The sequence below is a fragment of the Gorilla gorilla genome, chromosome 1, assembly GCF_029281585.2.
Source record: "Gorilla gorilla gorilla isolate KB3781 chromosome 1, NHGRI_mGorGor1-v2.1_pri, whole genome shotgun sequence".
Classification (NCBI taxonomy): Eukaryota; Metazoa; Chordata; class Mammalia; order Primates; family Hominidae; genus Gorilla; species Gorilla gorilla.
Window position 1 is genome coordinate 44,845,596 of NC_073224.2, and position 22,493 is coordinate 44,868,088.

The following is a 22,493-nucleotide window of genomic DNA, read 5'->3' on the forward strand; positions in this document are numbered from 1 at the left end:
CTACCAAAAATACAAAAAATTAGCCAGGCGTGGTGGCAGGCGCCTGTAGTCCCAGCTACTCAGGAGGCTGAGGCAGGAGAATTGCTTGAACCCGGAAGACGGAGCTTGCAGTGAGCCGAGATCGTACCATTGCACTCCAGCTTGGGCAACAAGAGCGAAACTCTGTCTCAAAAAAAAAAAAAAAAAAAAAAATTAGCTGGGCATGGTGGTACGCACCCTTAGTCCCGGCTACTTGGGAAACTCAGGTGGGGGGATAATTTGAGCCCAGGAAGTTGAGGCTGCAGTGAGACATGATTGTACCACTGCACTCCGGCCTGGGTGATAGAATGATACCCTGTCTCAAAAAAAAAAAAAAAAAAGAAAAGAAAAGAAAAAGAAATTTGGGCTAGCAGTGGAAGAGGGTAACTTTGAGGCAATGTCCATTTTTTTTTAAAAACAGTGACTGTCTAGAAACATATTCCTCCTGCCCTTATCTTTCTTTTTCTTTCTGCCCCTGACTTTACAAGGTTCCAGTGATGGGAATTTCAGATTAGGAAGGTAGCAAAGTAATAGGGGATTTTGGGGGATGGTAATGTCCTTGAAGCATCCCTTATGTGATTATCTTCTTTTTTTGTTTGTTTTTTTTTTTTTTTTTTTTTTTTGCGACAGTCTCGTTCTATCGCCCAGGCTGGAGTGCAGTGGTGCGATCTCGGCTCACTGCAGACTCTGCCTCCCAGGTTCACGCCATTCTCCTGCCTCAGCCTCCCGAGTAGCTGGGACTACAGGCACCCGCCACAATGCCCAGCTAATTTTTTTGTATTTTTAATAGAGACGGGGTTTCACCATGTTAGCCAGGGTGGTCTTGATCTCCTGACCTTGTGATCCACCCGCCTTGACCTCCCGAAGTGCTGGGATTACAGGCGTGAGCCACCACACCTGGCCATGATTATCTTCTTGATGATGTTCTTGACAATCCACATATTATGGGGTCTTTGTGAATGTAGGCAGTAAGGAACCTTTGAATAGTGATTGTACATACAGTTTTTCAGAGCTGGTGTTTAATAACAATGTTTTTCATTCTAATATTACATTATTCTTTTTATCATTTAGGTCTTTATCCATCAGTGTTTTTAGAGAACTACTGCACTTGACCACAAACTGATAAATACTTGGTACTGCCCCATCTCACTGTTCTGTTTACTTTGTCTTAAATATCTCTTTTTTTTTTTTCCAGGCAGCTAGTACACCACTGAATCCTTTAAGCTTTCAGTGTGAATTTGTAAAACTCAGGATTGACCTTTTACAAGCCTTCTCTCAACTTATCTGTACTTGTAATAGCCTGAAGACAAGCCCACCACCTGCAATTGCCACAACAATTGCCATGACCTTAGGAAATGACCTCCAGAGGTGTGGTCGCATCTCCAATCAGGCATGTCTTAACTTTCAGTGCATTTTTTATTTACACTTTAGAGGTTTTCGAAGTTATAAGATGAAAAGTTGTAAAATATAAAATCAGTGGTTTGACTCAGACATTATCATAAATGTTTATTAACGCAACTGTCTGGCTAAAAAATAGGCTGATGTGTTATTAGAAAGATAAAGTGATTCATGGTATCTCAGTGGGTGCTACATATTTATATAAAGAGAAAGGACAGATTTTTAAAAAAACTTGAGAATGTTTATAACTAAATTATTTTAGTGGAACTTGAAGACGCTAAAATACAAATGTTTTTGTTTCTATATGTCATATATAATCTTGTGAACATGTATAGTTTCATTTGCCATTTTTGTTTTTATTTAACAAAGTTTATGAAAATGAATGGAATGACAATGAAAAGATGGCAGTATTTTTTTTGAATTGTTATTGTTTGAAGGTGCTTTTTTTTGTTTTGGTTTTTGTGTTGTTTATACAATAATGATACCACGTTTGTTTGTCATAATTGATTTTTTTTTATAGATGAAACAGTCCATGGAAGAATTTCGAAGCCTTGCTTCTCGATATGGAGATCTTTACCAGGCATCTTTTGATGCTGACTCAGCAACTTTGAGGAATGTTGAACTGTATCCCAAGCTTGCCCTAGTACTTCTTGTTCTTTTTGGAAGTATTCTTTTAAATACAGACTACCTCAGATATGCTTACCTACAAAATACATGTTAAATAACCCTATAAATTTATTATATAGTTTCCCCTTTAAAATATATAAGCAGAATAATCTTACTTTTTAACTTTACCCAGGATTTTAACAAAAAATGGTGACTCGAAGGTGTCTTTTTTATATCCAGAAAGAGCATCCAAAGCAACATCCAAAGCCAGTGTTGCTTACCTGTGCTCACTTGAGCTACAACAGACAACACAACACATTTTCCCACCAAAGAACATGTGTTTCACCTCACCTTTCTTTGTGGCCAACAGTCCTAGTTTTTATCACCTTTATTAATGATCTCTTCAGTAGCATTAGTTGTCACTTTTTTTTTTTTTTTTTTTTTGAGATGGAGTCTCACTCTGTTGCCCAGGCTGGAGTGCAGTGGCATGATCTTGGCTCACTGCAACCTCTGCCTCCTGGGTTCAAGCGATTCTCCTGCCCCAGCCTCCCTAGTAGCTGGGATTACAGGCGCATGCCACCGCAACCTGGCTAATTTTTATATTTTTAGTAGAGACGGGGTTTCACCATGTTGGCCAGGCTGGTCTCAAACTCCTGGCCTCAAGTGATCTACCTAAAAGTGCTGGGATTATACGCGTGAGCCACCGTGCCCAGCCTGGTCGTCACTTTTAAACCCTTCCTAAGTTCTCCATATTTTCTTATTAGCAACTTCAAATCACTTTTGAAAGGAAGGAATAGAAATTCTTTTTTTAAGTTGTAGGACTTTCCAATCAGTAGTTCTTGGCATTTAGTTTACTGATTGAAACCCAGTGAATGCTATGGGCCCTCTGCCCTACAAAATGCATATATGCAGAGACACCCAAAATGTGCATGTAAGTTCAGGGAGTTGCTAGACCTCTTGAGCACTAGATTAGGAACCTCTGGGATAAAGGCTCCTTAGACCACTGTGTTTTGTTTTTGTTTTTATTTTTATTTTTAACTTTTATCAGTGAAGGCTTTATTTGCTTGTTTGTCTCAAACTCTTATGAAAAACCCCTATATCTAAGACAGATAAAAATAGACTTGCTGTAATTGAATCACGGGGCCTATCACTTGATTTCCCCTTCCCACAGTAGTAGCCTCCGAAGTACCGTTCTTGGAACAGAGTCTGAGGATCACTATTATAGACAATGTATATCCCTTAAAAAGAAAAGGTAGAGCCCCAGACCATTTGAGTTGATAACATTATGATTACCTTCACTAGGCAATCATTAAATCTTGACCAATTTAGTATTCAGGTAATAGAAACCTATAGTGGGTTTCTTCTCTATTTTCGTATGTAACCTTAACATCAATCCAGACAGCAGCAGAGCTGTTTACTGATATCTCATGCAATAGAAGCCCTGATTTTGGATCCAGAATCAGCAAGGTAATTCTAATATTAATAATAGTTGACGTTACAGAACACTTTCTATACATTGTCTTACCTAATCATCAGAAGACTATTTTGGAGCTAGTATTATGGAAGTAGAAACAAAGTGGAAGAATTCTTCAGCATTTTTTGTGGGTCACATAACTAGTGACAAAACATAGATTTACCTCCTGCCTCCCGTTTTCAAAAAGTTAACATGGAAAGATAACTGGGAAGACATTCTTTGAATATGAGCAATTTCTTGTATATTATAATTATACTACGAAAAATTGAGTTAATGATACAATTAAACTTGAACTTGAGATTTTTTTCCTTTGGCTTCTTAAACCAAAATATCCCTGGTTTTGCTCTTTTAAATTTTACCCCTCCCCCAATAACTAATTAATTATTTGAAATAGTTGTTTTCATTAAAGAATGATTCCTTTTTCTTTTCCTATTATAGTATTCTCTTTTGGAATATACATTTTCTTTCTTTTTTAACTTTTAAGTTCAGTGTTACATGTGCAGGTTTGTTATATAGGTAAACTCGTGTCACCGGGGTTTGTTGTACAAATGATTTCATTGACCAGATTTTAGGCTTAGTACCCAATAGTTATTTTTCTGGTCCTCTTTTTCCTCCCACCTTCCACCCTCAGGTAGGCCCCAGTGTGTGGTGTTCCCCTCTATGTTTCCATATGTTATCATTTATCTCCCACTTCTAAGTGAGAACATGTGGTATTTGGTTTTCTGTTCCTGCGTTAGTTTGCTGAGGATAATAGCTTCCAGCTCCATCCATCTTCCTGCCAAGGACATGATCTTCTTTTTTATGGCTGTGTAGTATTTCATGATGCATATGTACCACATTTTCTTTATCTGGTCTGCCATTGATGGGCATTTAGGTTAATTCCATGTGTTTGCTATTGTGAGTAGTGCTGCAGTGAACATATGTGTGCCTGTGTCTTTATGATAGAATGATTTCTATTCCTTTGGGTATATACACAGTTATGGGATTTCTTGGCCGAATGGTAATTCTGTTTTTAGCTTTTTGAGGAATCACCACAGTGCTTTCCACGATGGTTGAACTAATTTACACTCCCGCCAACAGTGTATAAGGGTTCCCTTTTCTCTGCAACCTCACCAGCATCTGTTATTTTTTGATGATGTAATAATAGCCATTCTGACTGGTGTGAGATGGTATCTCATTGTGGTTTTGATTTGCATTTCTCTAATGATCGGTGATGTTGAGTTTTTTTTTTTTATATGCTTGTTGGCCATGTGTATGTCTTCTTTTGAAAAGTGTTCATGTCCTTTGCCCACTTTTTAATGGGCTTGTTTTTTTCTTGTAAATAATTCAAGTTCCTTATAGATGCTTGATATTAGAACTTTGTCAGATGCATAGTTAGAAAAATTTTCTCCCATTCTGTAGGTTGTTTGTTTAATCTGTGGATAGTTTCTTTTGTTGTGCAGAAGCTCTTTAGTTTTATTAGATCCCATTTGTCAATTTTTGCTTTTGGCATCTTTGTCATGAAATCCTTGCCCATGCCTAGTCCTGAAGGTTGTCTTCCAGGGTTCTATCATTTTGGGTTTTATATTTAAGTCTTTAATCCATCTTGAGTTGATTTTTGTCTGTGGTGTAAGGAAGGGGTCCAGTTTCCATCTTCTGCATATGACATCGGTTATCCCAGCACCATCTATTGAACAGGAAGTCCTTTCCCTATTGCTTGTTTTTGTCAGCTTTGTCAAAGATCAGATGGTTGTAGGAGTGTGTGGCCTTGTTTCTGGGCTCTCTATTCTATTCCATTGGTCTGTGTGTCTTTTTGTATACCAGTACCATGCTGTTTAGGTTACTGTAGCCCTGTAGTATAGTTTGAAGTTGGGTAGCCTGATGCCTCCAACTTTGCTCTTTTTGCTTAGGATTGCCTTGGCTGTTTGGGCTCTTTTTGGTTCCATATGAATTTTAAAAGAGTTTCTTCTAATTCTGTGAAGAATGTCGTTGGCAGTTTGATAGGAATAGCATTGAATCTATATGTTGCTTTGGGCAGTATGGCCATTTTAACAATATTGATTTCTCCTATTCATGAGCATGGAATGTTTTTCCGTTTGTTTGTGTTATCTTTGATTTCGTTGAGCAGTGTTTTGCTTTCATCTCCCCAGTTAGCTGTATTCCTAGGTATTTTATTCGTTTTGTGACAGTCATGAATGGGAATGCATTCCTGATTTGGCTTTCAGCTCGACTGTTGTTGGTATATAGGAATACTAGTGATTTTTTATATTGATTTTGTATCCTGGATCTTTGCCGAAGTTGTTTATCAGCTTAAGGAGCTTGTGGGCCAAGACTATTGGCTTTCCTAGATATAGTATCATGTCTGCACACAGGGATAGTTGGACTTCCTCTCTTCTTATTTGGATGCCCTTTATTTCATTCTCTCACCTGATTGCTCTGGCCAGGACTTCCAATACTATGTTGAATAGGAGTGGTGAGAGAGAGCATCCTTTTCTTATGCCGGTTTTCAGGGGGAATGCTTCCAGCTTTTGCCCATTTGGTATGATGTTGGCTGTGGTTTTGACATAGGTGACTCTTATTATTTTGAGGTATGTTTCTTCAATTCCTAGTTTATTCAGAGTTTTTTTTTTAATATAATGGGATGTGGAATTTTATCAAAAAGCCTTTTCTGCATTGATTGAGATGATCATGTGGTTTTTGGCTTTAGTTCCATTTATGTGATGAATCATATTTATTGCTTTGGATATGTTGAACCAACCTTGCATCCCAGAGATAAAGCCTACTTGATGGTGGTGGATAAGCTTTTTGATTTGTTGCTGGGTTCAGTTTGCCAGTATTTTTTGAGGATTTTTGCATCAATGTTCATCAGGGATATTGGCCTGAGGTTTTTGTTGTTGTGTCTCCACCAGGTTTTGGTATCAGGGTGATGCTGGCCTCGTAGATGAGTTAGGGAGGAGTCCCTCCTCCTTAATTTTTTTGGAAAAGCTTCAGTAGGACTGGTACCAGCTCTTCTATGTATACCTGGTAGAGTTTGACTGTGAATCCATCTTGTCCTGGGCTTTTTTTTTTTGGTTGGTAGGCTGTTTATTACTGATTCAATTTCAGAGCTCATTATTTGTCTCATCAGGGATTCAGTTTCTTCCTGGTTCAGTCTTGGGAGAGTGTGTATGTTCAGGAATTTATCCATTCCTTCTAGATTTTCTAGTTTGTGTCCATAGAGGTGTTCATATTTCTGTGGTGTCAGTGATAATATCTTCTTTGTTGTTTCTAATTGTGTTTACTTGGATCTTCTCTCTTCTTTATTAGTCTAGCCAGCTGTCTATCAAATAGATATTAATTTTTTTTCAAAACACCAACTCCTGGATTTGTTGATCTTTTGAATGTTTTTTTGTGTGTCAGTCTCCAGTTCAGCTCTGATTTTGATTATTTCTTGTCTTCTAGCTTTGGGGTTGATTTGCTCTTCATTCTCTAGTTCTTTTAGTTGTGATGTTACTTTGTAAATTGAGGTCTTTCTAACTTTTTGATGTAGGTGTTTAGTGCTGTACATTTCCTTCTTAACACTAGCTGTGTTCCAGAGATTCTGGTATGTTGTTTCTTTGTTTTCATTAGTTTCAAAGAACTTCTTGATTTTTGCCTTAATTTCATTTCTTGCCAAAAAATCATTCAGGAGCACGTTGTTTAATTTCCATGTAATTGTATGGTTTTGAGCGATTTTCTTGGTCTTGATTTCTAATTTTATTGTGCTGTGGTCCAAGAAAGTGGTTATTATTTTCATTCTTTTTCATTTGCTGAAGATTGTTTTGTGTCCAATTGTGTGGCTGATTTTAGAGTATGTGCCATGAGATGATGATGAGAACAATGTATATTCTGTTGTTTTTGGGGGGAGAGTTCTGTAGATGTCTATCAGGTCCATTTGATCCAGTGCTGAGATTAAGTCCTGAATATCTTTGTTAATTTTCTACCTCAGTGATCTAATACTGTCATGGAGTGTTGAATTCTCTCACCATTATTGTGTGGGAGTCTAAGTCTCTTTGAAGGTCTCTAAGCACGCTTTATGAATCTGGGTGCTCCTGTGTTGGGTGCATATGTATTTAGGATAGTTAGGTCTTCTTGTTGAATTGAACCTTTTACCATTATGTAATACCCTTGTCTTTTTTTTTTTTTTTTAATCTTTGTTGGTTTAAAGTCTGTTTTGTCTGATTTAGGATTGCAACTGCTGCTTTTTTCTATTTTTCATTTGCTTGTTAGGTTTTTCTCTATCTCTTTATTTTGAGCCTATGGATGTAATTGCATGTGAGATGAGACTCTTGGCATACCATTGAGTTTTGGTTCTTTATCCACCTTGCCAATCTGTGCCTTGTAATTGGGGCATTTAGCCAATTTACATTAAAGGTTAGTATTGATGTATGGATTTGATCCTGTCATCATGATAGCAGCTGGTTATCATGCAGGCTTGTTTGTGTGGTTGCTTTATAGTGTCTCACTGGTCTGTGTACTTAAGTATGTTTTTGTAGTGACTGGTCTTTCCTTTCTATATTTAGTGCTTCCTTCAGGAGCTCTAATAAGGCAGGTCTGGTGATAACAAATTCCCTCAGCATTTGCTTGTCTGAAAAAGATAGTATTTCTCTGTCACTTATGAAGCTTAGTTTGGCCGGATATGAACTTCTTGGTTGGAATTTCTTTTCTTTAAGAATGTTGAGGCCGGGCAAGGTGGCTCATACCTGTAATCCTAGCACTTTGGGAGGCCGAGGTGGGAGGATCACTTGAGGTCAAGAGTTTGAGACCAGCCTGGCCAACATGGTAAAACCCCGTCTCTACTAAAAATACAAAATTAGCCAGGCATGGTGGCACGTGCCTGTAATCCCAGTTACTCAGGAGGCTGAGGCAGGAGAATCTCTTGAACCCGGGAGGCAGAGGTTGCAGTGAGCCAAGATCGTGCCACTGCACTCCAGCCTGGGCAACAGACCAAGACTCCGTCTCAGGAAAAAAAAAAAAAAAGAATTGAATATTGGCCCACAATCTCTTCTGGCTTGTAGGGTTTCTGCTCAAAGGGGTCTGCTGTTAAGTCTGATGGACTTCCCTTTGTAGGTGGCCTGACCTTTCTGGCTGCCTTTTTTTTTTCTTTTTTCATTGCGACCTTGGAGAATCATGATTATATGTCTCGAGGATGACCTTGTGAAGTATCTTACTGGGGTTCTCTGCAGTTCCTGAATTTGAATGTTGGCCTCTTTTTCTAGGTTGGGGAAGTTCTCGTGGATGATACCCTGAAATATGTCTTCCAAGTTGCTTCCATTCTCCCTATCTCTTTCAGGACATCAGTGAGTTGTAGATTCGGTTTCTTTACATAATCCCATATTTCTCGGGGGTTTTGTTCATTCCTTTTCATTCTTTTTTCTCTATTTTTTTTTCTTTTTTCTGAGACAGAGTCTTACTGTTGCCCAGGCTGGAGTGCAGTGGCACGATCTCAGTTCACTGCCACCTCTGCCTCTCAGGTTCAAGTGATTCTCCTGCCTCAGCCTTCTGAGTAGCTGGGATTACAGGCATGCAGCACCATACTTGGCTAATTTTATTTTATTTTTAGTAAAGACGGGATTTCAACATGTTGGCCAGGCTTGTCTCAAACTCCTGACTTCAAGTGATCGACCCATTTTAGCCTCCCAAAGTGTTTTTTCTCTATTCTTGTCTTACTCTCTTATTCAGAAAGCCAGTCTTCAAGCTCTGTGATTCTTTCCACAGCTTGGTCTGCTTTGCAATTAATTTTAAGGATTGCATTATGAAATTATTGCAGTTTGTTTTTCTACTCTATCAAGTTGGTTACATTCTTTTTTATACTGGTTATTCTTGTCTGTTGGCTCCTGTATAATTTTATTGTGCTTCTTAGCTTCCTTGGATTGGGTTTCAATGTATTCCTGCTTCTTGATGATCTTCATTCCCATCCATACTCTGATTTCTGTTTCTGTAATTCCAGCCATTTCAGCCCAGTTCAGAACCCTTGCTGGAGAGTTAGTGCAGTCATTCGGAAGAAAAAAGGCATTCTGGCTTTTTGAGTTGTCAAAGTTCTTGCACTGGTTCTTTCTCATCTTTGTGGGCTGATGGTCCTTCGGTCTTTGAAGTTGCTGTCCTTTGCATGTTTTTTTTTTTAATCCTATTTGATGACCTTGAGAGTTTGATTGTGGTATAAGGTGGGTTTAATCAACTAGCTTCATTTCCGGAAGATTTCAGGGAGCCAAGGCTCAGCTCATAACTCCTGGACTACCTGCTCTGGGGGACTGATATGAGCCTCAACTTTGTTCTCTGGCTCCTTGAGGCTAGGAACTGACTGCGCTGGGTAGGGGGCCAAGGTGCTCCAGGGCCACTGGTTACTACACTCCAATGGGTGGTGCCAGCCAAGGCGTTTCATTAGGATGTTGGCAGCAGGATCCATCCTCAGTTGCACATACCAGCAGCAGCAACAGCAGCATAACGGGATGCACACTTGTCCACCGCGGCAGGATACTAGCAGGTCTGGGATGCCGGCCTTTGTGTGGGCCTTCACAGCAGCAGCAGAGGCAGCGCAGGTGGCCGGTGGGGTGCAGGGGAACCCTGTTGGTAACTGCACACCATGGCACTAGTGGTAGTATAAGCATAGGGGCGTGGCGCTGGCGGACACAGAACTGTGTGTGCCCTCTATGTAGGTGGAGGTAGCCACTTAGGGCAGGGGAAGGTCCATTGTTGTTCACGCCTGGTTTCACTCCCAGGGCAATGTTGACACAGGAGCTCCAAATGCAATGGCGGTAATGCGGGGGTAATGGGGGCAGAATGCACTCACACCAGCAGCAGTGGCAGGGCAAGGTGAACGTGCACTTGTGGGGCTGGGGAGGCAAGATCTGCCCATGCACACGCAGGCAAAGCAATGTTGAGGGTGGCCATGGGCCCAGGGAAAGCTGCCAGTACGGGGAGGGAGCAGGTGAGCCGGCACATGTCCACATGCTGGGCCGCTGTGCTGGAGCTCACTACCAGTTAGGCGCAGTCCACAAGCACAGGAGCTATGATGCAGGCCCCCCAGGACACCCAAGGCTGCACTGCAAGCAGGCACAGCCAGGTTGGGGCCCCAGGAGAGGCCAGATGGACTGGCCCCATCTGATCGTCAAGACTGCTCTGTAGGCTTGAGGTCTGACAGTTCCCTTAGGGATAAAGTCTCTTATGGGAGCAAGTCAGCAAGTTAAGCCTAGAGGGATGGCTGCCCCTGGCCGTATTCCACTACAGATGCTCACACACCAAACCCTTTGGGCTCTGCATTAGCTAGAATACGGCCCCTAACACTTCTCTAAGCAGCCCTCTGTGCCAACTCAAGTGTCCATAGTGGTCGAGGAATCTCCTGCCAGGATTCCAGAGGCCCGTGGCAGTAGCTGGTTGTTTTTTTGCCAGTTCAAGTCACTGTTCCCCCGGTGCAATATCCCCATGCAGGGGTCCCTCCCAGCTTCCTCCCCCTCAGCCCAGCTTCTGTGTCTTCCCTCTGTCCACCCTTAATTTCTTCCCTCTAAAGATCTGTTAGGAGAGGACCAGTCATCCTGGTCCCTTGGTGGTAGCTGTTCCACCTGGCTGTGTCTAGTCAGCCATCTTGCCCATTTACACTATCTATAATTTCAATCTAGTAAGGCCTGAGATTCCAATATCAGTTTCCTCAAAGAGAATATAATCAACAAAGCAGTTTAAATTTCTCTACCCAGATTGGAACAGAGGAAGAAAAAAGGCTGAAAAAATGAAGAGTCAAAGCTGGCCTGTGGGGTAATGTCATTTAGACTAATATGCATGTAACTGGAATCCCAGAAAGAGGGAAAGGGGAAACAGAAAAATATTTAAATGGCTAAAAGTCATTTATATTTAATTAAACATATAAACCCACAGAGCCAAGAAGCTTAATGAACCTCTAGCAGGGAAAACATAAAATTAGAGCAAGGCACACGTAACAATCAAATTGCTGGAAACCAATGATAAAGAGAAAAATTTTTTAAAGAGAAAGAAGATATTATTTAGAAGGGAAGAAAATATTATTTAGAAGGGAAGAAAGATCAGAATGTCCACTGATTTCTCATCAGAAATATTACAAGCCAAAAGACAAGTGGAGCAACATCTTTAAAGTCCTGGAAGAAAAAATGTTAACCTATAATTCCATATTCAGGAAAAATACCATACAATAAATTAAGGTTAAATTAAGACATTTTCAGAAAAAATCTGATAAATTTTGCCATCAGCAGATCTGTACTACAAGAAATGTTAAAGGAACTTTTTTAGGCTGAAGGAAAATTATTTCAGATATAAACTCAGACCTACAAAACTGAGTAAGAAGGATTACAAGTGGTAAATTTTTTTTTTTTTTTAATTTTTAAAAAGATATTTGACCGTTTATAGCAAAAATGATGTTTAGGAGTTTATAACATACAGAAGTAAAATATATGAAATAAGACAACGGGGGGATATAGTAGTAAGAATCTTACATTTAGTAGTATATCATTTGACAGTAACTTCTGATAAACTGAGGGTGAATATTTTAAACTCTAGAGCAGCCACCAAGAAATAAAACAAGCCAGTAGAGCCATAAAGTGGAATACTAAAATATAAAACTCCAAACTTTCTAGAAGACTACATTGGAAAACCTCTTCATGACCTTGAAATTGGTCATGATTTCTTAGGACACAAACAGCAGTTACCATAAGAGAAAAATTTGCTGAATTGGATTTAAACTTTTAAATCTGCTTTTGTTAAGATGTCATTTAAAAAATGAAAAAGGTTACGGACAGCAAGAAAATATTCTTAAAACATATTCTATCAAAAGACTTCTATTCAGACATTGCTTTATTAAGAACGCCATGCAACTCGACAATCCGATTTTTCTTTCTTTTTTTGGGACGGACCCTCTCTCTGTCGCCCAGGCTGGAGTATAGTGGTGTGATCTCGGCTCACTGCAACCTCCGCCTCCCAGGTTCAAGCGATTCTCCTGCCTCAGCCTCCCGAGTAGCTGGGATTACAGACATGCGTCACCATGCCCAGCAAATTTTTGTATTTTTAGTAGAGTCAGGGTCTCACCATATTGGTCAGGCTGGTCTGAAACTCCCGACCTCAGGTGATCCACCCGCCTCAGCCTCCCAAAGTGCTGGGATTATAGGCATGAGACACCATGCCCGGCTGACAATCCAATTTTATAAAACTGGTAAGAGTTTTGGACACTTCGAAAAAGAAGGTATGTTAATATCCAATAGGCACATGAAAAGATGCTTGACATCAGTAATCACTAGAGAAATTAAAATCACAATGAGATACTACTCCCACTAGAACAGATAAGATTAAAAAGACCTTCAATGTCCAATGTTGGTGCAGATGTGGAGGAGCTTGAATTCATACTAGTATGTTGTTGGGAATACAAAATGATACAGCCACTTGGAAAACTGTTTGACAATGTCATATAAAGTTAAACATAAATTTATCATATGACTACCAATTCTATTCCTACTGTTCTACCAAAGAGAAATGAAAACATGTTTCCACACAGATGTATACACAAATGTTCATAGCATCTTTATTCATAATAACAAATCTGGAAAAACCCAAGTGTCTCTCAGTAGGCTAATGGATAAACAAATTGTAGTATATCCACAAATGAAATACTAAGTAATAAAGATGAATGACCTGTTGATCATTCAGCAGGTCATACAGAAACCATGCATGCCCTCAGAAACATGCTGTGAAAGAAGCCAAAAGAGAAAATCAGTGAAACCAGAAGCTGGTTCTTTGAAAAGATTAATAAAATTGATAAAACTAGTCTGAGCAAGAAAAAAAATAAATCACTAATAGTAGAAATAAAATAGTGGCATCATTACAAATCTTACAGATATTAAAAGCATAATAAGGGAAGAATTAACTTTGTGCAAAGAAATTTGCTTAGGTGAACAGGACAAATTTAAATATTCTTCATTAGCATAGACAAAAATTTTTTTAAAAAGTTCAGTCCAACAATATATATAAATATAATACATTAAGACTAAATAGGGTTTATCCCAGGAATACAAGGTTGGGTTAACATTAGAAAATCAATTTAAGTACTTCGCCATATTGCAAAATAAGAAAAACTAAAGTGGCAAGACTTAACTACTGGTTTCAAGACTTAATATAAAACTACAGTAACTAAGACAATGTGATGATGGCTTAAGGGTAGGATTGAGAGTCCAGAAATACTCACGTAGTCACTTGATTTTTGTCAAAGATGCCAAAATAATTGTATGGGAAAAGAACAGTCTTTTCAACAGATTGTGCTAGAACAACTACATATATAAAAGGGAAAAAATAATCTTCCTTACCCCACACCATACACAAAAGAGTATGTATTGTATGGCTCTATTTATATGAACTATCAGGAAACAAATCTTATTTACAGAGATAAAAAGCAAATCTGTGGTTGCCTACCACCAGAAATGGAATTGTTTTGTTAGCAAGTCTTTTATGTAGTTTAGCTGTCCTTAAAGTCCATCATACAAATGAGCTTCAGTTCTTGTCTTAATAGAACTTAAGATATAGTACAGAACAGGAAACAGAACTTTGGAGCCCGGCAAATGTGAACATGAATCCCTTACCAGTCACTCCTAGCTCTGTGAATGTATGTCATCTCAGTGAGCCACATATGCATAAACTGTAGGTAGATAATGATGCCTGTTTCCCAGAGTAGTTGTGAAGATTAAATGAACTAATATATGTAAAATACCTGGCTGAAATGCCTTGTACATAGTAGGCATTAAAATGATAGTAGGGAATAATTAGAGTAGTGTTATGCCCAGCATATTTAAATTACCTACATGGGTATTTTCAAAAGTTTAGTTAGAAATGACTTTGATGGGATGTATCTCAAAATAATAAGAGCTATCTGTGACAAACCCACGGCCAGTATCATACTGAATGGGCAAAAACTGGAAGCACTCCCTTTGAAAACTGGCACAAGACAGGGATGCCCTCTCTCACCACTCCTATTCAACATAGTGTTGGAAGTTCTGGCCAGGGCAATCAGGCAGGAGAAGGAAATAAAGGGTATTCAATGAGGAAAAGAGGAAGTCAGATTGTCCCTGTTTGCAGATGACATGATTGTATATCTAGAAAACCCCACTGTCTCAGCCCAAAATCTCCTTAGGCTGATAAGCAACTTCAGCAAAGTCTCAGGATACAAAATCAATGTACAAAAATCACAAGCATTCTTATACACCAATAACAGACAAACAGAGAGCCAAATCATGAGTGAACTCCCATTCACAATTGCTTCAAAGAGAATAAAATACCTAGGAATCCAACTTACAAGGGACAAGAAGGACCTCTTCAAGGAGAACTACAAACCATTGCTCAATGAAATAAAAGAGGATACAAACAAATGGAAGAACATTCCATGCTCTTGGGTAGGAAGAATCAGTATCGTGAAAATGGCCATACTACCCAAGGTAATTTATAGATTCAATGCCATCCCCATCAAGCTACCAATGACTTTCTTCACAGAATTGGAAAAAACTACTTTAAAGTTCATATGGAACCAAAAAAGAGCCCACATCACCAAGTCAATCCTAAACCAAAAGAACAAAGCTGGAGGCATCACACTACCTGACTTCAAACTATACTACAAGGCTACAGTAACCAAAACAGCATGGTACTGGTACCAAAACAGAGATGTAGATCAATGGAACAGAACAGAGCCCTCAGAAATAATGCTGCATATCTACAACCATCTGATCTTTGACAAACCTGACAAAAACAAGAAATGGGGAAAGGATTCCCTATTTAATAAATGGTGCAGGGAAAACTGGCTAGCCATATGTAGAAAGCTGAAACTGGATCCCTTCCTTACACCTTATACAAAAATTAATTCAAGATGGATTAAAGACTTACATGTTACACCTAAAACCATAAAAACCCTAGAAGAAAACCTAGGCAATACCATTCAGGACATAGGCATGGGCAAGGACTTCATGTCTAAAACACCAAAAGCAATGGCAACAAAAGCCAAAATTGACAAATGGGGTCTAATTAAACTAAAGAGCTTCTGCACAGCAAAAGAAACTACCATCAGAGTGAACAGGCAACCTACAGAATGGGAGAAAATTTTTGCAACCTACTCATCTGACAGAGGGCTAATATCCAGAATCTACAGTGAACTCAAACAAATTTACAAGAAAAAAAAAACCCCATCAAAAAGTGGGTGAAGGACATGAACAGACACTTCTCAAAAGAAGACATTTATGCAGCCAAAAAACACATGAAAAAATGCTCACCATCACTAGTCATCAGAGAAATGCAAGTCAAAACCACAATGAGATACCATCTCACACCAGTTAGAATAGCAATCATTAAAAAGTCAGGAAATAACAGGTGCTGGAGAGGATGTGGAGAAATAGGAACACTTTCACACTGTTGGTGGAACTGTAAACTAGTTCGACCATTGTGGAAGTCAGTGTGGCAATTCCTCAGGGATCTAGAACTAGAAATATCATTTGACCCAGCCATCCCATTACTGGGTATATACCTAAGGATTATAAATCGTGCTGCTATAAAGACACATGCACACGTATGTTTATTGCGGCACTATTCACAATAGCAAAGACTTGGAACCAACCCAAATGTCCAACAACGATAGACTGGATTAAGAAAATGTGGCACATATACATCATGGAATACTATGCAGCCATAAAAAATGATGAGTTCATGTCCTTTGTAGGGACATGGATGAAACTGGAAATCATCATTCTCAGCAAACTATCGCAAGGACAAAAAACCAAACACCGCATGTTCTCACTCATAGGTGGGAGTTGAACGATGAGAACACATGGACACAGGAAGGAGAACATCACACTCTAGGGACTGTTGTGGGGTGGGGGGAGGGGGGAGGGATAGCATTGGGAGATATACCTAATGCTAAATGATGAGTTAATGGGTGCAGCACACCAACATGGCACATGTATACATATGTAACTAACCTGCACATTGTGCACATGTACCCTAAAACTTAAAGTATAATGATAATAAAATTAAAAAATAATAATAAGTTAAAAAAATAAAATAGAAATGCCTTTTTTCACTTAGAAATATTTTCAGAAATTTGCAGGGGTTCAAAGCAGTAGAGGAAAAAGAAAGAAATCTAGGTTAAACTTATCCCAGCACGCTGTGTATACAGACTGTCTTCTGAACGTGCCTATGCGTTTCATCTCCATGCTTTAGATTCATGCCATTTCTCTAGCTATGAATGTCCTGTACTTTCCATCTCTCCAAAGTTTACCCATCTTACTTACCTACTGATATGTTCAAGACTCTCTTCTTCTGTGACATTCCTCCATGTTCTGACCTGTTATTTATATATCTAACCTGTTATTACATATCTTTATGGATGGTTTGGCACTTATCTGCTGGCTTTATTGATAGTCCCCTTTTCAGATGTGTTTATGTCTCTCTCACCTGTGGCAGTAACACTGTCATATTTCCTGGCAACCAAAGAGATTAAGAATTACATAACTTGAAGTCAGACCTGGGTTTGAATTCTGGCTTGCCATTTACTAGCTGTATGACTGTAGGCAAACTACTTACCCTCTCCTAGCCTCAATTTTCTCACCTGTAAATGGAAATAACTTCATTATTTTAAAAATTAAATGAAAATATGTTGAAAGTACCTGATACATGTAGGCATTAAATAGCCATGCTATTTTGATGGATTAATGAATATTGACCTTTACTTCAGTTTCCAGGAATATGGATCTACTGGAACAGCCCATGCTGATAGTGAATATGAAAGAAGAATGATGTCTGTATATAATCATGTCTTGGAGGAGGTAGAATCACTCAATCGGAAATATACCCCTGTTTCTTATATGGCAAGTGGCATTTGTTTTATTGAGCTTTTATTGTATGGATGTGGGTTTTTCATACATTTATGGCACTTACTGTGTGAGTTCAACAAATTAACCTTTCTGTGCCTGTTTCCTTATCCATAAAACAGGGTTAATACCTACCTCACAGCATTGTAGTGGGGAGTAAATGAGATAATCCATGAAAGTACTTAGCACGTCTCTAGCTGCTACATAGTTATATTAATATATAAAAATCTGCTCTACCAGAATGCAAATAAAACTTTTTCTTTTTTTAACAATTTAACTGAAGTTGCAGTAATTCTCAACGCAGGCTACACATTAGAATCACTTTGAGGGCTTTTTAAAGAATACATTAATATACAGGCCTCACCCCTGACCAGCTAACTCTGAATTTCTGGAATTGTGGCCCAGGCATTAGTAGTTTTACACACACTCAGGTGATTCTGTCATGCTGCCATGGTTGGGAGAACCACTGGACAATTGAAACAGAAAGAACAGGGCTTGTTGGCTGACTGGCAATGAGTCATTTCCTACCAGGTGATGACATTAATGCCTTTCAGTACACTCTTCAGCCTTTACCCTGCTGAATCTCTGCTGCCTTTGGCACTTCCTAAGAAGTTCTCAGAGCACTCACCCTTTATTAAATCTTCTCCCCTGATTTCCCAGTCACAGGACAGGCTAACATACTCTCACCCAAATTTTCTCCTCCCTGTCTGACCATTCCCCAGTGTCTCTGCTCAGGTTTTATAACAAAATGCCGTAGGCTTGGTACCTTAAACAACAGACATTTATTTCTCACAGTTTTGGAGGCAGGAAAGTCCAGTATCAAGCTGCCAGCAGATTCGGTTCCTGGTGAGGACTTTCTTCCTGGCCCTGGTGACAGCCACCTTCTCATTACATCTTCACATGGTAGGGAGAGATCGAGAGCTCTGGTCACTCTTCCTCTTCTTTAAGAACACTCATCCTGGCCGGGTGCGGTGGCTCACGCCTGTAATCTCAGCACTTTGGGAGGGTGAGGTGGGCAGATCACGAGGCCAGGAGTTTGAGACCAGCCTGACTAACATGGTGAAACCCTGTGTCTACTAAAAATGCAAAAATTAGCTGGGCATGGTGGCGCATGCCTGTAATCCCAGCTACTCAGGAGGCTGAGGCAGGAGAATCGCTTGAACCGGGTGGCGGAGGTTGCAGTGAGCTGAGATAGCGCCACTGCACTCCAGCCCGGGCAACAGAGCGAGGACTCTGTCTCAAAAAAAACCCAAACAAACAAACAAAAAAAACACTCATCCCATCATGGGGGCCCACCTCCAAATGCCATTACCTTGGGGGTTACAGCTTCCACATACGAATTTGGGGGAACACAAACATTCAGTTCCCAATTATTCCCAGCCTTTGAACTTTACCCCTTGGAGAGTTTCTCTTCTGCTTCTGCTCTTCTCATTCTGTACTTTCATGCTTTATCAAGTGTTTTAGAATAAATAGGATGTCATTAAAGAGTTAGGTTAGATCTAAAGATGGGCAATTCCTTTGACATATTGCTTTCCGTGTAAAATTGTCAATAGTATTTACTGAATTGAATTGACAGCTGTTTGACAGTGACATTGTTTGCTAAGGGAGAGTGTAAAGACAGTCTTTGAAAGAAATACACACATCTGTGTGAGACAGTGGTTATTTTCATATTCTTCTAAGCTCCATCCTAAAAAATGAAATAGATGTGCTAAACAGAAACTTCATTTTGATGGAATTGAATATAATGGAATGGGAATTTTCTGCCCAGCAGAAGACACAGTACAGGGAAAAGGGCCCTAGGCTCATTCAGAACTAGGTTCAAATTCTGGCATTGCTGCTCAGCAGCTGTGTGACTTTAGTCACATTGCTTAACATCCTTTTATATGAAGTAGAAAACATACCTGCCTCGTAGGATTACTGTGAGGTTTAAATGAAATAATGCTAATTGCCTAGCACAGTGCTGTCATATAAGGAATGGTTAATAAAAGTTATTTCCCGGTCGGGCGCAGTGGCTCATGCCTGTAATCCCAGCACTTTGGGAGGCCAAGGTGGGCTGATCACCTGAGGTCAGGAGTTCTAGACTAGCGTGCCCAACATGGTGAAACCCCATCTGTACTAAAACTACCAAAATTAGCCAGGCATGATGTCAAGCACCTGTAATCCCAGCTACTTGGGGGGCTGAGGCAGGAGAATTACTTGAACCCGGGAGGCGGAGGTTGCAGTGAGCCGAGATCACGCCATTGCACTCCAGCCTGGGCGACAAGAGTGAAACTTCATCTCAAATAAATAAGTAAATAAGTAAGTTATTTCCCTTTTTCTGTATTTCCAACTTGTACTTTATAGATTTGTTACTGTCTGAGCCTCCAGATTCAGTTCAACAAGTATTTATGGGATCCTAGGGATAGAAAAATGACAGACACAGGATCTTCCCTCAAGTTGTCCATAGTCTAAGAAAGAAAGATTTTATAAACAAACACAATACAGTATATGTGCATTAATAGAATTCTGCACAAGGTAGAGATGTAGTACAAAAAAGAGAGTAGTTCAAAAGATAGGGAAAATGGATTGGTGGTGCAGTTGAGAGGGAAGATGTATTTGTATATGAGTTTTCCAGACAGATAAGAAGGGGTTGGGAATCTCAGGTAGAGAACATGTTCAAAAGCAGAGGCATGAAATAGCGTGGTGTCTTCTAGGAACAGTTTGTTATTACTTCAATGTAACATACAGGCTAGGGATTAGAGAGATGAAATCAGAGAGGTAGCCAGTGGCCAGGTGACAAAAGGCTTTGAACATAGTATAAGGGAGTTTGGACTTTGTCCTTAGGCACAGGGGGGCTTCTTAGAAATTGTAAATGGGTAGGAGAGAGAAGTGCTTAATATAGATTGTATATTATCATATAGAAGCAAAACAGGAAATGGCTGGCAGGGTGTGGAATTAGAGGAAAGAAGAATGACTACAAGGCTTTTTCAGTAATCCAAACTAAGGAACAAATTACTAAAATGGCAGTAGGAATGAGAAAAATAGATATATATGAGAGATATTTAGTGAAAATATTTTCAAGGCTGAGTTTTTTAACTAGACATGAGATGATGGAGGCATGCCTTCCAGGTTTCCAGCTTGAATGATCAGTTACACAACTGATTGATCCTTTACTGAGAGAATATAGAGAGGTGATAGAAGATGAAGGTTTTACTTTCAAACATGTTGCTGTCTTTAGGCAGTTGGATAGTAAATACATTGCAGTTGGAAGAAAGATGGGCTGGGATGCATATAAGGTCATCTGCACATAGAAGTTCTTAAAGTCACGGGAGTGGGGAGAATTGCCTATGAAAAACATGGATTGAGAAGAGAAGACAACAAGGAGAGCATCAGCATTTAAGGAACACACAAAAGAAGAGGCTCTTTAAAAAGAAGATGGCAAAAGGAAGAATCAGAAATAAGGGTATGGACTATTAGGTGGAATTTCATGGAAGGAAGAGCATTATCAGGTGCCACAGAAATGTCAGAAAATACAAAGACTGAGAAGTATCCATTGGATTGACAAGAGAGCATTGTCCAGGCACAGTGCCTTATGCCCATAATCCCAGCACTTTGGGAGGCCAAGGCGGGCGGATCACGAGGTCAGGAGTTTGAGATCAGCCTGACCAACATGGTGAAACCCTGTCTACTAAAAATACAAAGTTAGCCAGGCGTGGTGGCGCATGCCTGTAATCCCAGCTACTCAGGAGGCTGATGCAGGAGAATTGCTTGAACCTGGGAGGCCGAGGGTGCAGTGAGCTGAGATTGTGCCATTGCACTCCAGCTTGGGCAACAGAGAGAGACTCCGTCTCAAAAAACAAAACAAAACAAAACAAAAAGCGCTAACGTCTTTCTGCTGGTTTACTGATCATGATACGTAATTTACATCTCCAGACATCTTAATAGTGATCTGCTAATACACCTATGGAGGTCAATACCCAAGGGGCTGTTGACCTCAGAGGCACTCCACACTTTTCCAAGAGGGTATTGCAAAATCTGCACCATTCTTTTAAAAGGCAAAATGGTGACTTTCTGCCTGAAAACAGCCTGAAGTCCCTTGTGGTCCTCTGAGTCCACGCTTCAAAGATGTTTCTCTCCTTAGACACTAGTGTGGCATCAGAGGTCCACCAAAGGTGGATGTCTCTGCAAATACTTTCCAAATTACTTGTTGCAGGAAGCTGATTAATGCTATTTTAACAGTTAAATCTGAAAAAATAGAACCAGTGTCTTTAAATCTGTGTTGTCATTATCTCAGGTAATAGACTTGGCATTTGTACTATGAGTCTGTTGGGCACAAAATGTTCAATTGCCTGAACCCAATAAGGAATGGATTTTTCTGGCTTTTAGCCTTAACACCCAACTTAAAAAAAAAAATGTTTACAGCATGAGCAACTAGGTGACACTCTGCTTGAAAGCAGGAGCCTAGAGGGACAGACAGCATACCACATGGTACATGCAGCAGTTTTCAACCTGTGGTGTTGGGTTTCAATCAGGCTGGTGGGAAAAATATTAGAGATAGTTATAGAAATAGACACAAATCTTCTTGGAAGGCTGAGAAGTTTGCCTAACTTCAGTAATAGATCTGGCTGAAGGCGGCCTGATCTCTTTACCTTTAAACAAATTAAAATAGTAATAAAGAAAGGCAGAGTAGTTTACCTGGCTAGCTTGTTTACTCATATAAAGACTAACCTTTGATGTACCGTGAGTGCTTAAGTGCCTTTTACTCAAAAGTCCACAATGTCAATTTCCCTCTAATGGTGTTGACTCAAGCTTTTGTTAATTAATCTTACTGAATAAATGCGAGTCTGACTAGCTGATCAGGGCCTAGTTGCAACTGTTTACAGGACTCAGCAGGAGCCTGTAAGCGGCTCGGACCCTCAGCTGGACTGGCAGAGCAGAATATCTGTGTGTCAGCATACTTTATTTATCTGTTGCTGAATCGGGTCTGCAAGAACAGACCTCCCGCAGCTAGTGCCCCCGTGAAAGGAGCGCTGCCTCACTGTGGTGACTTTCGAGGCCACTGAGACGGGAGTAGACTGAGGAAGGGATAGTAGACCAAGCAGGAATGGTTCTGGTTCACCTGAAGTTAAAAGTGTTCTTATGATACTTTCAGTTTTCTTCTATTA

The 22,493-nt window shown here is 39.8% G+C and overlaps 1 protein-coding gene across 2 annotated transcripts in view; it reads left to right on the forward strand.

The window, feature by feature from the left end:
* Positions 1 to 22,493, forward strand: part of INTS7 (integrator complex subunit 7) — a 93,917-nt gene that overhangs the window by 65,346 nt on the left and 6,078 nt on the right. The window contains exons 14-18 of one of the 2 annotated variants that reach the window (XM_055370910.2): positions 1,214 to 1,408; positions 1,937 to 2,040; positions 3,421 to 3,489; positions 17,214 to 17,346; positions 18,145 to 18,252. In XM_055370910.2, the coding sequence (XP_055226885.1) occupies positions 1,214 to 1,408; positions 1,937 to 2,040; positions 3,421 to 3,489; positions 17,214 to 17,346; positions 18,145 to 18,252 (609 nt within the window). The remainder of the gene's footprint in view (positions 1 to 1,213; positions 1,409 to 1,936; positions 2,041 to 3,420; positions 3,490 to 17,213; positions 17,347 to 18,144; positions 18,253 to 22,493) is intronic. The other variant, XM_004028360.5, reaches the window with a different exon arrangement.